General features: G+C 34.7%; 1 protein-coding gene across 6 annotated transcripts in view; it reads left to right on the forward strand.

The window, feature by feature from the left end:
* Positions 1-14,790, forward strand: part of SLIT2 (slit guidance ligand 2) — a 245,856-nt gene that overhangs the window by 167,244 nt on the left and 63,822 nt on the right. For 4 of the 6 annotated variants that reach the window (XM_052682812.1, XM_052682810.1, XM_052682816.1 and 1 more), the window contains exons 10-15: positions 9,973-10,044; positions 10,706-10,777; positions 11,290-11,361; positions 13,172-13,315; positions 13,443-13,606; positions 14,343-14,366. In XM_052682812.1, the coding sequence (XP_052538772.1) occupies positions 9,973-10,044; positions 10,706-10,777; positions 11,290-11,361; positions 13,172-13,315; positions 13,443-13,606; positions 14,343-14,366 (548 nt within the window). The remainder of the gene's footprint in view (positions 1-9,972; positions 10,045-10,705; positions 10,778-11,289; positions 11,362-13,171; positions 13,316-13,442; positions 13,607-14,342; positions 14,367-14,790) is intronic. The other 2 variants (XM_052682814.1, XM_052682813.1) reach the window with 1 other exon arrangement.

Raw genomic sequence — 14,790 nt, forward strand, 5'->3', positions numbered from 1 at the left:
TCAAGTTTTTGTTATTGAGTATGTCTCTCTTAAGCCTTTTCCCATGGTCTTATGCAAATCATGACGCAGTATCCATTAGAAACATCATAGAATCCTGGAATGGTTTGTGTTGGAAAGGACCAGCTCCTTGTGTCATGGCAGGGACACCTCCCACTAGATCAGATTGCCAAAGGCTCCATCAAACTTGACCAGGGACGGGGCAACCACAGATTCTCTTGGCAAACTTTTCTAGTGCCCCATCGTATTCATAGTAAATAATTTTTCCTTTTGTCTAATCTAAATCTAGCTTCTTTCAGTGTAAAGCCATTGTCCTTTGTCCTATCACTACACTCCCTGGTAAAGAGTTTCTCTCCAATATAAGAAGTCATAATATGACTTGGTTTAGATTTATTGTTTAAACCACTTCCTTTTTCCACCACCTTTTTCCAGAGACTTGTATGGGATGCTCTTTCATTGTCATTTGGTCTGTGAGCTCAACTAAAGTCCAGTGGACTAATGTACTTAGCACCTTCCTCCTTTGTCATGAAGCTTATGTATTAAAGACATTCTGGGTCATTCTTAAGGTACAAAGCTATTACTTTAATTGGTTTGAGAAAGTATTGTCTTTCTAACAGTGATAGCATTTATCAATCTTTGTGCAGGCATTTCTTCCACATTTCAGTTTCTCAGCACCATTAATCTCTTATCACTTGGTTGCATTTTAGAATTCACCTTCCATGTGCAAATTCTTCAGTCTGCAGAAATAATTCTGGATTCCTTCAAACTGAGACTTTTTGGCACATGTTCAAACAGACTGTCAGAAACCCAGCAGCGATTTTATTAAACGTACTGGTGCTTTTTATCAGAATGGCGTGAGAATGGCTTTTATTTCAAAAGGAGAGGCCAAAAAGCCATTAATGAACTAGGCTACCTTGCGAAAATGCTCTTTTTATTTTTGTCTGATTTTCTCTATGTCTTGAACTAGCAGCCAAAATGGTTCTAAAATCTCTTTCCTCTCTGTAGTACTATGAGGAAAAGAAAATAAATACATTTGCAATAAGTGCTTGTGAGGGTGGTGATTTTACTGGGAAGGAAAAAATGACCTACTTTGATGACCTCTGCTTTGTATTCATGATTATTTAAGCAATCAGACATGTAAATAAGTTGATTTTGTTCAATTTTGTTAACATTAACATCACTTAAGTGATCAAAGGAAGGACTTAACTGATTTTGCTTTTTTAATAGAAAAATAGCAGCTACTACACTGGTGATTTGGCTATGAGGAAAGCTTGCTTAAAAGAGAGGGTGTCTATGGGACTGGCACTGTTAGGTGTGCAACAGCTGTGGAAATAAGTTTTAATCTTTGGAAGGGGCAGAAAAGACACTATATCAATATACAAAATATGCAATAAATTAAGTGAAAAATCATATAGGAGTTGGGAATTTTAGTACTTCACCTTTGTAACTTAGCATAGTGAAAAGTTACAGAGTTCTTTGTTACTATGGTTTTCAAGATAAAGCTGCTTTTTCTTGTGAGTGGAGCTTTTTAATATTTGAATGCCAAAACCAGAAATGTTATGGTTGTTTCATGAAAACTTTATTTACATTTCCTTTGATATTCTTCTAATTTTCCCCTCTGTCTTATCTTCCTGGTTTCTATCATTTGTCTTCATGTTTCAATTTTCCTCTCTCTTATTCTCATATACATTTTTATTCAAATACCTGTTGATTAAATGTTGTGTAGTACATCAAGTACTCAACTACTTTTTGCGAGCCCTGTGATATTAAGCAGAATTAACAGCTCCTAAGATTGGTTCTCACAGAAGTACTCAAATTACATTAAAGGAGAAAGAGAACAAAAGGCAAAAAAGAAGGAGAGGAGAGGAAAGGAAAGCTTTTGGAAATGAGGACTGGCAGAAATGCAGTTGGCAGGTATAACCAAGATAGGGAAAAGAATGACTTGGTTACTCTGGACCTGCTGGGGAAATTCTTTATGTAAATTCAGAATTTTATTTGAGAACTGCAAGCTGTATTTATGTATATTTTCCAAGCTAAGTTTGGATGTATACATTTTCACTATTTCTGTTGTTTTTTAAAATCCATCCTTAGCTAAAAGGGGAAAGTACAATTTTGAATAAATATATATTGACCAAGGAAGCTCTTATACTGAGATGCAAAGATACTTCTGAGGATGCCCTTTCATAGAGAAAAGACACTTGGAAAGGCCTTAGGAACTTTTTACTGAAAAAGTTAAAAATCACGTAGGAGAAAAACTCTGAAACACTGAAGATAAAGCAACTTTCTCTGTTTTTAGCAGCTAAAAGTATGATTCAGCTATTTACAGTAACCTGACAAAAATGAGACCAAACCCGGCATCTTCAGAAGGCTTAAGATGCAAGTAGTTATGAGAAGTTACGTCCGAGATTGTTTTTCAGTGTCTGCACTTGTTTGTGCTTTCTAGTTGAAACTAGAACATTTATAAAGCAAACAGTGTTTGCTTTATAAAAAATGAAGAAATTTGCTGAAATTGTAGCATCTTTCATGTGACATATGCATATAAATGCACAGTAATTGCATGTGAGTAACAGAAGATGCATTCTCTGAAAGACAAAGTATTGAACAAATGCGAAACAAGTTAAAAGTGAGTATAGGAATCTGCTGAGGTACTTGCCTTCTTTACCTTAATGTTGATTTGATTGGCCAACACAGATTTAACTGGATTAACTTAGTGTTTGGGATCAATACCTTAATATTCCTCAGGGAAAACCTAAGATATTTTGACTATGAAAAAAATAGATTGTTTTGCTAGATTGACAGCCAATCCTGCTCACTTAGCACACAATAGAAATGATTTGTCCTGATCTTACTCAAATATCTTCCTAATCTGAAAATTATGGGTAAATCATGCAGCTTTATACTTTTTAAAAAAATTTCTCATTTTAGATGTTAGATACAGTAGGTAGAATATTTTATCTGCTCTATATTAGTATGTATTGTATGATGTCATTATTCAGATCTTTGATTTTCTTCATATCATTATGCCCTATCTTGGAGGATGCAGAAACAGAGAACAGTACAAAGGGGCAGGAAATGTTATTTTAAAGAATAAGGAGGACATTTATAGGTGTGAATCTTTATAAATATTATATAATCATTATGGTTGGAAAAGACCAAGTGCCAACCCATCAACCTCATGTCCACTAAAACATGTCTGTCACTGACATATCTACACATTCTTGAACACCTCCAGGGATGGTGATTCCACCACCTCCCTATGCAGCCTGTTCTAATGCCTCACCACTCTTTCTGAGGAGAAGTTTCTCCTCATATCCAGCCTGAACCTTCCCTGGAGCAATTTGAGTCTATAGCCTCTCATTCTTACCTGTGAGAAGAGTCTTACTCCCACCTTGCTACAGCCTCCTTTCAGGCAATTATAGAGAGCAGTAATTTCTCCCTCAAGCCTTCTCTTCTCCAGATTGAATAATCCCTATTTCCTCAGCTGCTCTGCTTAGAATTTGTGAGCATACAGCATCCTTAAAGCCATGTGCAGGGACCACGCATAGCACACTGAGCGCAGGTTAGAATTCAATCTTAAATTTAATCTTGAATTTATATGGCACCCTAAAATGGAACTGGTGCTGTTGCAGGGTGTTATTCCTGGGAGTAGAAAGGAAGAACCCCTTATTGCCTTTAGGCACTTTGCTTTTTGCCAAAATACAGGGGCAATCCTGGTTTCCAGAAATACTGGGAGTAGGTACTGGTCAGAATGAACCACATTGTTCCAACTCTAATGGTTTTGTGCTTCTGGTGGGTCCTGAGGTACCTTTAGATATCCTCTGTACTCTGCCAAGAGAAAGAAAAACAACAAACTCAGGCATAGAATGAATGAATAATTTATGCAGTATAAAGGGATGCTGCAGAAGGCCCATCTAGCTATTCCAGAAAAACCCTCATAGATCTCTGACAGCTGTGCCACATTCCAGAGGTGTTGTTACTCGTTTTTACGTATGGCTTTTCCTCAGCAATAATGTATGTAAAGTTACTGAAGTTACTGTAAAGGTTGGAAAAGACTTTCAAGATCAAGTCTAATGAACTTTTTACTGTGTTGTATCTCACTCTCAATGAACTGTTGCTAAATGCAAGGTCCAGTAAGCAACAAAAATCTGTGGAAAGTATTCCTAGTGAAAATACTTTATTTAAACTTGATGATAAATTAAAGGTGCACATTTATGGTAGTGTTACCCAGTAATGAGGATTCCCCTGCCAGTATTTCTGCTCAGTGAGAACAGATTAAGATGTTATCACTCATGTTGAGTGAAGATTGTAGGATTACATTTGTTTTTGTGAACTTAACCATTGTTCTGAAGAGCTCATGTAATTTTTCTGGTGCAACTTGCTCTCATCAAAAATGGTCTAATTAGAAAGACTTTAAATTGACTCTAGGTGACTTGGGCTAATTGCACCAGAGGCACACTCTGACAGATGCCAAAGTACTAAGCAAATAATTCTTGAAGAAGTCCATTTTGCCTACAACCTGAATCTGTAACAATTAAAGAATGTAAAGCCTACCATTGTTAATTGTGCCACAAGGTTCAGACCATGAGTTGCCTTTTCTGTGATGAAAAAGTTAGCAAATGAAGGTTTGGGAGTTGCTTTTAAATGTAAAGAATTATTTAATAGCTTTAGTATAGCAATCATTGTTACTTTTTTGTTTTAACGCAGAGTACAGAGACACCTGTCATTTACAATCAATTCCCTGAGGGAATATTTGATAGAACAATTAGTCTGGATGTTAGCATTTTGGCAAGCTTTAGGACAACATTGACAGTAATTTTTTATATGCAAATATTTAAGAAAACGTCAACGAGATTTATTAATTCACAGAATTAGAGACTGAAATTCTGAAATGCACGTAATATAATCATTCCAAAGACATCTTTTATTGTGCTAGATATGGATGATATCACAGATTTCAACAGAATTCTTTTGCTGCTATAGTTAGAAGAGGCATTTACTGGATATAAGCACTCTGAAGGTGCAATTGTTGAGAAAGAAGGGGGGAAGAAGTACTTTGTCTAATAGTCTCAAGATTCTTATAGAAAAGGGAGGCCAATACTTCTTCCTTATTTGAAAAACAAACAAAACAAACAAACAAAAAAGGTCATCACAAATCTGGCAGATGTTAAATATGGTGAGAGATGTGCTGGCTGTTTACTGCAGCTCTTCAGATTCAGAAGCTGCACTGAATCACATCACTGAAATTTTCTGTTTTCTGACAGCTGTTTTTGCCATTTACTTTAAAAGCAGATGGGGAAAATGCAAAGAAGAGCTGTCAATTTTATTACCATGTATAATCAGCATCTGTGCAATACATCAGACTCATTGCACAGTTTACACTTCCTTCTCTGTAGTAAAAATTGTTTTGGACTTTCTTGACAAGTTTCTTGCAAGCTTTTTGTAGATGCTGAAATTAAGGTGTTGCAGTTAAGAGTTGAGATCACTGAAAGCTATAACTACTAACTTGAACAAATTTACTTAATCAAGAGTTTATGTCCTTATTATTTCATAGTAAAATACATGGTTAATCTGCTGCTCCATATTCAAATTCATGTTTTCTAAAGTAAGTTATTTCACTATTATTGAATACTTTTTTTTTAACATTTATTGATAACCCATTGTCAGCACTGCTTAATGTATTTGGATGCAGCGTATCTGTGTGCAGCATAATTTTTGTGCCTTTCTCTACTGAGCAGGCTTAATATATTGTATCCCATGTGTATAATATAAAATACAAATAATTTTGAAGGGAACTGGGTATTCTTCATTCCCAGCCCATCTTCTTTCCAAGAGCAGAAATCTTTCATAGAAATGACTTCTTCTAGTGGGAAAATAAGATGGTTTGAAAGCGTCCGTATAAATAAGCATGTTGTCTGTCTCCCTAAGTGCAGAAGTAGTTATCAATAATGATGTGATATGGGCTCCTAGCAGAGGACAGCATCCTCTTGGAAACCGTCAAAGGATTTACATGTCATAATGCTCTGGGGACCAGGTGGAAAGGATCTGTCTACTTGCTGGGGACCTGATTTGATTTGATTTGATTGGGTTTGAACTGCAGAAGCACCTTTGCTTCTTAAAATAGTAGGTGGTTGTATATTACAGTACCTGCAGGGATGAGCCATGGGAAAGACCTAGAAAAAGAAACATTCACAGTACTTTTTGTAAATAAGGGAGGTTAGGGAATAGCCTTCAACAAAGGTTTCAATGGTTTCAGCTAGTTTGGCAGTGTTAAAAGACACTAAAGCACGTATTGATGTAGGATTTCTTTGAAGTGAAGCAATAAAAGGAGCAAGAGACTTAATACTAAGAGCATTAATTAGCATTTTGTGTGGCTATGGGCAGAGTAGAGTACTTTTTATACATGAGGCAGTGCATGCTTTGATGAAGCATGTACTTAACTGTCTTCCTCCATTATCTTATCTTCTTTAATATGCTACTAAAATTGACTGTGGCCTTTGAAAAAGAAACCACCAAGGTACTGTTTGTGATACATAGATGATCATTTATTAAAAAAAAAAAGAAAAAAATGACTTCAGGAATGACTTTGAAAGGAGATATTATGCACAAAATTTAATACAAGTTCCATGGAAAAATACAGATATTAGCTTTTTGTTCTTCTCTAATAATGGTACTTCTGACCATGTCATTTGTGAGCACTTAATAGCTATTTTTTCAGTAATATATAACTACATCCCATTATATTCCAGAATTAAAATTTTTGATTTAATATGAGGAATTAAGGGGAGTTTTTAATTACTATGAATTTTATCAGTAGAATGCAAATCTCCTTTTGATATTATTTTATCTCTGCTTTGTGACCCTAGAATATAGCTAATTAGATTTTCCTCTGGAATGGTGGATGCAAATTTGCACTCTGTGAAATTCAGCTGATTCTACAAAGATAAAGCAGATTAGAGGATAACAAAGCTTGAAAATGTGAATTTGATTTACTCTCTTTACAGACAAAGCAAGGTATAAAAGATTCTTCTGTATTTAGATAATCCTATTTTTTCTTTCTTATACTAATCTCATTTTCTAAAATGTGATGTCTTTTATTGCATACACTTTGGCATGAGTTAATAAAAGACATACTTAGATGATCCTACTATAACAAATCCTTTATCCAGAAGAGCTTGTAAATTTATCCTAGTACTATGCAGTCTGTCTGTTAGACTGTAGCTTTTTCACTAAAGGGAAATCTTAGGTAAGGTTGACATGAAGTTCATTTTACATATACACCAGTGAATTGGTAGTTCTCTTAATTAGAACTACTAGAAAGTTGGCTTGCAGAAATGTACTGTAGTAGGACTGGTTTGGGACACAATTTGTGGACCAATTGAACAGCTGTAGTCTGCTATTCCATCTTGTCATAACAAATGGCTTTCATGTATCCTGCAAGTTTATAGAATGAATATATTGGTAAATTAAAAGAGTAAATTGGAAAATACTTTTTGTAACACTGGACTTTATCTTTCTAGTTTCATCAGTTTCATGCCATATCATGTCTAGTTAAATAAAAACATTTTATGTTTAAGGATAGGTGCAAGCGGACAGGAGTCTTCCAGCAGTAGCTCATAAGTCTCTTCATCATGAGCTAATAAACAGCATTTACAGGAGGCCTGTGTATGTTCCCATACCAGACAGATTGGTATGGGAAGACTGCTATTGCAGTATGATTCTCCTTTAAATGATTCTCCATTCTTTTCTCCATTGTCTCTCTCACCACCACTTCCAGTCATCCTCTGTAATATGACCAAATTCTCTCCCTTTTTACCATCTCCTTTCCATCACCCAATGTATAGGTTGCCTACCCTACACATTTCCCCGTGCTGTGATTCTTTGGCAGCTTTTCCAGGCTGCACACCTGACAAACGTCTGCTGTTCATGCCCCAGCTTTTGTGCAGTCAGTGGCTGCCAAATAGTGTGTGTAAGAGGAACGGATGGATAGCTGCCCTTCCCTTCATGGCTGGGTTACTTTGGTTTCTCAGCTCCCTCCCACTACTAATTTAGGGAAGGATTTATACATTTATTATCTGAAGCTTTTACCTCTCTTTGACCTAGCCTTGTGAGCAGAAAATGGTCTAGATGAAAGGCATGCATAAGCTCTGTTTTCTGAGGAAACTCAGCCAAAAAATGAAGCATAAGAATAGAAAACACTTGGCTTTGGCTGAGTTTGAATTGACCTTTAACTCAAGCAATTTTTACTTATTCAGATGTTTGCTTTCTACGTCTACTCAAGGGTACTGGGAAAGAGTGACCTTGTCCCCTTCCAGCCTTGTCAGTACTGCTGGTCTGATGCAAAATGTGCTTCATAGATCCAAAAGGCTCAGCCAAGGCGAGGAAAGCGTGTGAAAGAATATCCTGTTTATGGAAAAAGTTAACAGTCTCATACCGTGGGATTCCCTGTAGTGTTTAAAATGTACCTGAAAACTGTAACAAGGTGGCAACATTTTCCTACTTAAGGACTTTATAAAATAATGACCTCTGTCTTAAACAGTGCTGATGAAGTGAGATTTTCTGTGTGTCAGGAAAGTTCTTTTTTTTCTTTTTTTGAGTCTTTCCTTTTTCTTGGCTTCTTTATATGCCAGTCAAGAACAAATGCTGCTAAGGAAAAGCATGGACAAATTTAAGAAATTTTGAGTATTACATGTATGAATATCTCCATCTGAATAAAACCTCACACCTCTATATATATTGGAGCAAAAGTGAGAAGGAGGAGTGTTAATAAGCTAGGATAAAAGGGTGTGGGGGGGTGGGAGGGAGGGGTAGAATAGGGTAATGTTCCTGCAGCCAGATTAAAAAAGGAATTTTGTCCTTAAATTCTACATTGATTTCTGAATATTTTCAAATAGCGCACTAAATTCTACACATTATGAGTCATTCTGTGAAATAGATTTTTGGTGCCATCCTTACATGTGTGTAGTTGATATCTGTTTAAAAGAGAGAGATGTTAATTTTATTAGAGAGGCATAATATATGTTTATATAACGTTGTACTTTCTAGAATACATAGTTTCATTCTTTCAGCTCTACACGATATAATTCATTTGTGCAGCCATAAGAATTAAATAGAGTGTCATGTGGAGATGTAAATTCTATTTTAAATGTCTTTATTGCTGAACCTATTTTGACTTGTTAGTAAATGAATCATGGGTCTGCAGATTTTGTATGGGCAAAGCTCTCTACGTTCAAAAATTTTTGGAACACAGCTTCCATCAGCCATATTTGTAGTATGGCAAGTTTGACTCAGAATTTCAATCATTTAAAGCAAATACAGTCAGTAACATAAACTACAATTTTAGATATGAAAAGTTGTATAAAGAAATTAGAAGTATAGCCATGTAATTCTAATATTACAACTTAAACAAAATGTTTTATATTCTGTATCTTAAAAAATCACGTGTCTATGTTTAAAAATATGGCATTTGCCTTATTGCAGGCAGCAACATATGTTATTTGTTCTGTAGGAACATTCTTCTCTACTTTATTAAGGTTTACATTTGAACGATTAACTGACAGAAATCTTTAGAATTTTCTAAATAAACTTTCTATATAATTGCTGTATATGAATCATAAATTTGGAGAAAATTAACACTAACTCAAATTTGAATATTTTAATGACACTTCCTGCTTAAATTTTACAAATATCTTATGTGCATTGGAAATAAATTTTCTTTATGTACAAGAAGAAGGTTAGTCTTTAAATCATAACATTACACTCTGTAGGATGAAAGACCAGACAAAAACTGATTACCCTTTTTTAACAAATGCTGAAATTAAATGACCTTGTATGTCAAGTTAAAAATTGAACTAGAAAGGAAAGCCAAACCAGACTACTTTTTTTTTGTTGAAGTCAGTCTTTTCTAGTTTGTTATAGCTTTAAGTTTTTTTTTTTGGCTTGGTTTTTTTATTTTATGCTCATGATATTGTTTTGCAGACGGCTAGAACAAAATTCAATCAAAGTCATACCTCCTGGAGCTTTCTCACCCTATAAAAAACTTCGAAGAATGTAAGTACCCAGTATTTTAGATTTAAATTACATGTATACACCACACATATATATACACAGTATACATATTTGCACTTATATATGTGTATATATAAATATGTAAATAAAAAGCAGTTCAGTGTCATACAGAAGACCTTCCGTCAGTGTGTGAGTATATAAGGGAGTTTGACTGCTGGAAGATTAACAGATATGGCAGTCTGGTTACAAAGACCACATAATCTCTTTGTCAGACTAATAGTAATTGTTTTTACAAAGTGTTAAAGTTATTGAAATTATTTATTATGGTTTTGCATAAAAGCAACATGTTAGTACAGTGAACATAAGAAAAAAAAACCATGAGGATATGTCACTCTCATTTTGGAATATCCTTGAGGTTCTGTCTGATCTGGCTACAGGACCATATATAATTCTGTACAAAAGGTACTTACTGTATTTTAGGAAAAATAATTCTAATTCTAATTCTATTAGTTCATTTTTTTAACCACTTAAAAGATCTATTTTTAGCCATTCATTTGTTTCAGTGGTTTTATTTTCAAATTCTTTGGCACTCTCTCACACAGGTATTCTAATTTCTCTCATTCCACTCCTAATTCTAATTATTTTAGTCTTTGCTTTTTTGAAAATAGCTTGGATTAACTGTATCAACTTTCATTTATTACAGTGACCTGAGCAATAACCAGATCTCTGAAGCAGCTCCAGATGCTTTCCAGGGCTTACGTTCTCTCAATTCACTGTAGGTATCTGACATGTAAACATGTAAGCTAATTTCTCATATTCCTATAGTAAAGTTATTCTGAATTTTTTGCGAAATTTAGTATAGATTCAATCAACGCTGAAAGCTATAAAGGTAATTTCAGAATTTTAGAGCTATAATAGAATATTGCATCACAGCTGGACATTATGAAATGTAGGTTTTCTTATAAATATTCTCATGGTAAACAGTTACAGGCATTGAAAGATTTCTTTTATTCCCCAGTTACTTGGTCTTAAAAAGAGCAATTCACTCACAGAGTTTCCTTGGCAAGTCTATGCACAGTGCCATGCTGGTTCTTTTGAAAGTTTCTTGGGTGATGCACCTGTTGGGAAAATGCATGATCATGCCACCTCAGAGGAGCAAGTATCAAGTCACTGCTGTTAAGTTTCCTTCAGGAAAGTTGAAAAATTATTTTACTTTTACATTCAGAATCACATAGTATATGACTTCCATGATATCAGCTTTGTTTGCTTTTTTATTTCCTGATACAGTGTCCTCTATGGCAATAAAATTACAGAACTTCCAAAAGGTCTATTTGAAGGACTGTTTTCTCTGCAATTGCTGTGAGTATTTTTTACTATTTACTCTATGTTGGGGTTACCCAGAAGGGAAAAAATGATGAGATATATGCCTAGAGAAAAACTGGCAGAAGATCCTCTACGTAAGATCAGACTTTAATAAAAACAAATTATCTTAAAGCCAGAGGTGTCAAGACTGTTGTAGGTCAGCTTGCCATTCATCCACAAATGTGATCATATCTCACTTAATGTCTCAGCCTAAAGTGAGTAAAATGAAACTGTTATCTTATGGAATTTATGGTGATAAAATCCATAATATACTATACTGTGCTGAGCTGGAAGTACTCAGTAGTGTGTATGAAGTTGCACAGGAAACATAGTACTTTTATTTAGAGGTAGTGTGTAGTGGATACACTCTACAGTATCATTTGTAGTTATACTCATGTAATAACAGAATTGCAGACTTCCACTGATGTTTTTTATTATTTTCTGAGATTTTTTAATGTGCAATTCTTTGACTCTATGAACTCCAGCTGCTGTTTCTTTTAACAGTTCAGAAACTCCCATGTGTAATCTTATAAACCATTTCTATTTGGTTTTAATATTAGGAGTACAGAGGAATGTCATGGTGATATGTTTATCAAATATTGTCAAGATCCAGCAGAAAAGACTGTGCAGTAGTTGTACTGTATGGGAGAGAATTGTGAAATAGGCCATGAAACAGTGGTAATGCTTTTGGAAAATATTGTCCCAGAATCACTGCTTGTCGAAGTGGCTTCTTCCCACTAAACTGAAACCATTTACTGTCTCAGTTGCATAGTTAGTGATTGACTAAATGTCTATTATTAAAAACTCATTGAACATGGCAAAGGAAATTCAAGTTCTAGCACCATCTAGGGTTCTACATTTTGATTTTAGTCACTAACTAGTATTGTAATGGGATTTTGATATCCTTTAAAGAGAATTTATTTAAGAAAACTTATTTCAGATTTTCAAAGAAAAAAAGAGAAAATTCTAAAATTATGTTAATTGTCTATTAGGAAAACGTCCATAATTTGATATATTCTGCGTAGACAATACTTTTCAATCTAAGTACATTTCTACTTGTGTGGTAAAATTGTTTATCAAAGCATTGGTTTTCAAATCCACCATTCCATCAATAGGAGAAAAAATGCATATAGTTCTTTAGAAAAATGCAACTAGTTGAATGACAAAATCATTTTAGTTTTGAAAGCATGAGGGAGTTGGTTTAGATTGGCTTGTTTATTTTAGCTTTAGAAGTCAGGGGAATACAGGGAAGAAAAGGTTCCCTTTGTAGAATAAGAGGAAGAAGGTTCCAGACAGATTTGGACATGTTCCATGCCAACCAGTTTTTACTACAACTCTGTTAATGTGGCAGCATGCTGATTAGTAACATATAATTAAATGTGCCACTGCACATCTCTTCCAGCTAATGAACACAGTGTTCAGTTTCTTTTTGTTTGTTTGTTTATTTGGCAAAAGGAACTAGTTTTCCTTGTAGATACTTGATTTTTTAAGCTTGTTTCTTTGCACAGAAAATTACCACATGCATAAGTTCTACCAGCACACACAAGGAATGTGATTTTAGCTGAATAAACTCACACAAGGGTGCAGATATTTTGAAATAGTTTCAGAGCACCTAAGTAAGGTTTTTCCACTTTGCTGAATATATATAACTATCTATATAACTAGCCTTATATAACTGTCAATTAGTATTTGTTCATACATTGTTGTGATTTTAAAATGAATACAAAGTTTTACATGTGAAAAACATTGAAGTTGCAGTAACACTGAACAAATTCTTTTGATTTTATGATTGTCTTCCATTAAACAGATTATTAAATGCCAACAAGATCAATTGCCTGAGAGTTGATGCTTTCCAAGATCTGCACAACTTGAATCTCCTATCTTTGTATGACAACAAGCTTCAGACTATTGCAAAAGGCACCTTTTCACCTCTACGTGCAATTCAGACCTTGTACGTATGCTTTTATTTATGGTTATCTTTAGTATGACTTCTTATTCTACAGTGCACTAAAAATATCAGAAACTGCTGAGACTAAAGGGAAATAATGTGTGAAATTATCTTTTTTTCTCCATGAAAGGCATTTGGCTCAGAACCCATTTATCTGTGACTGCCATCTGAAGTGGCTGGCGGATTATCTTCATACAAACCCCATTGAGACCAGTGGTGCCCGCTGCACCAGCCCCCGCCGTCTGGCAAACAAAAGGATCGGCCAGATCAAAAGCAAGAAATTCCGCTGCTCAGGTAATTTTCTTAGTTCAGCTGCTGTTTTTCTTTTATTGGCAAAAACAGTGGTTATGGAAGTTCTAATGAAGGCAGCTGGCTCTTTACAGAATTCTTAAATGTTGCAGAATGTTTTCTAGTTCTTCAGCTGAAGTCATGGAAGTCATAGACGATTGGAACATTACTACAGTTAACATGCTTGGCACTCTTTCTGAGTAGCATTAAATCTAACAAAAGAAATGCAATATATAATACTTCAGAATGAAATGCTAAAGTTATTTGCTACAAGTATCACTGACATAAATCATTTTGTAGAATTTCCACAAGGCTCTGGAGTATATGAAAGATCTAAAAATTTCTAGCTAAATATGGAAATACAACATATTCCTTTTATACAGGGAGCTTACCTCAGACTGAAATTTACTGTTTTCTTTTTCTAATCTTATTCCATTTCCTACTTACATTTCTCTAAATCCTTAACTTTTGTCATATGGTATCCAGCTGTTCCAGGTGCATTTCACATTCTACAATTTATTCAGTCTCAAGTGCAAATAGCAGATGAGAACTGCTTGTTATCCATGTTTTGGATTTACATTTATGACTATCCACACTGTGTTGTTTATCACTTCTTGTTGTGAATACACATTTTTTCACTAAGTTAACTTTAGTCCATACTTACTCTAATAAAACTCATTCTTTGCTTGCTGACATTCAGGTGCATCTTCTATTTTTTTTTTTTTTTTTTCTCTTTATTTAGCTAAAGAACAGTATTTCATTCCAGGTAGGTTTGATTCTGCAGTAAGATTGACTAACTGCAAATACTCTCCCCTTTCCCCCCAAAAATCAAAGTTTGTTATAGCTTTTAGGAAATTGATGCATGTCTATTAACAATAGTGAATTCCTGTAGCTAGGCATAGTTTTCTTTGTAGATTACTAGTAGCTCTGTTTTCTGGATAAGAGCTTAGCATGCAGCTCCATTTACGTTTTTGTCTCACAAATTTGCACATAACCTACCAAAATACCTTTACTTAAATTATGTAGAAGGCTGCACCTGCTAGCTGATATTTCAATTGATGCCTTTGTTTGCCATCTATCTTTCCTTTTCTGCTACTGCTGTTTTTAAAATGTAGCTTCTGAGCTGCTTTTAAACACAGGAAAACCTACTTCTGTCAAAGAGCTAGTACAACTTAAACCAGACTTTACAA

The sequence above is a fragment of the Tympanuchus pallidicinctus genome, unplaced genomic scaffold (genome assembly GCF_026119805.1).
Source record: "Tympanuchus pallidicinctus isolate F22 unplaced genomic scaffold, pur_lepc_1.0 scaffold2, whole genome shotgun sequence".
NCBI classification, from domain to species: domain Eukaryota; kingdom Metazoa; phylum Chordata; class Aves; order Galliformes; family Phasianidae; genus Tympanuchus; species Tympanuchus pallidicinctus.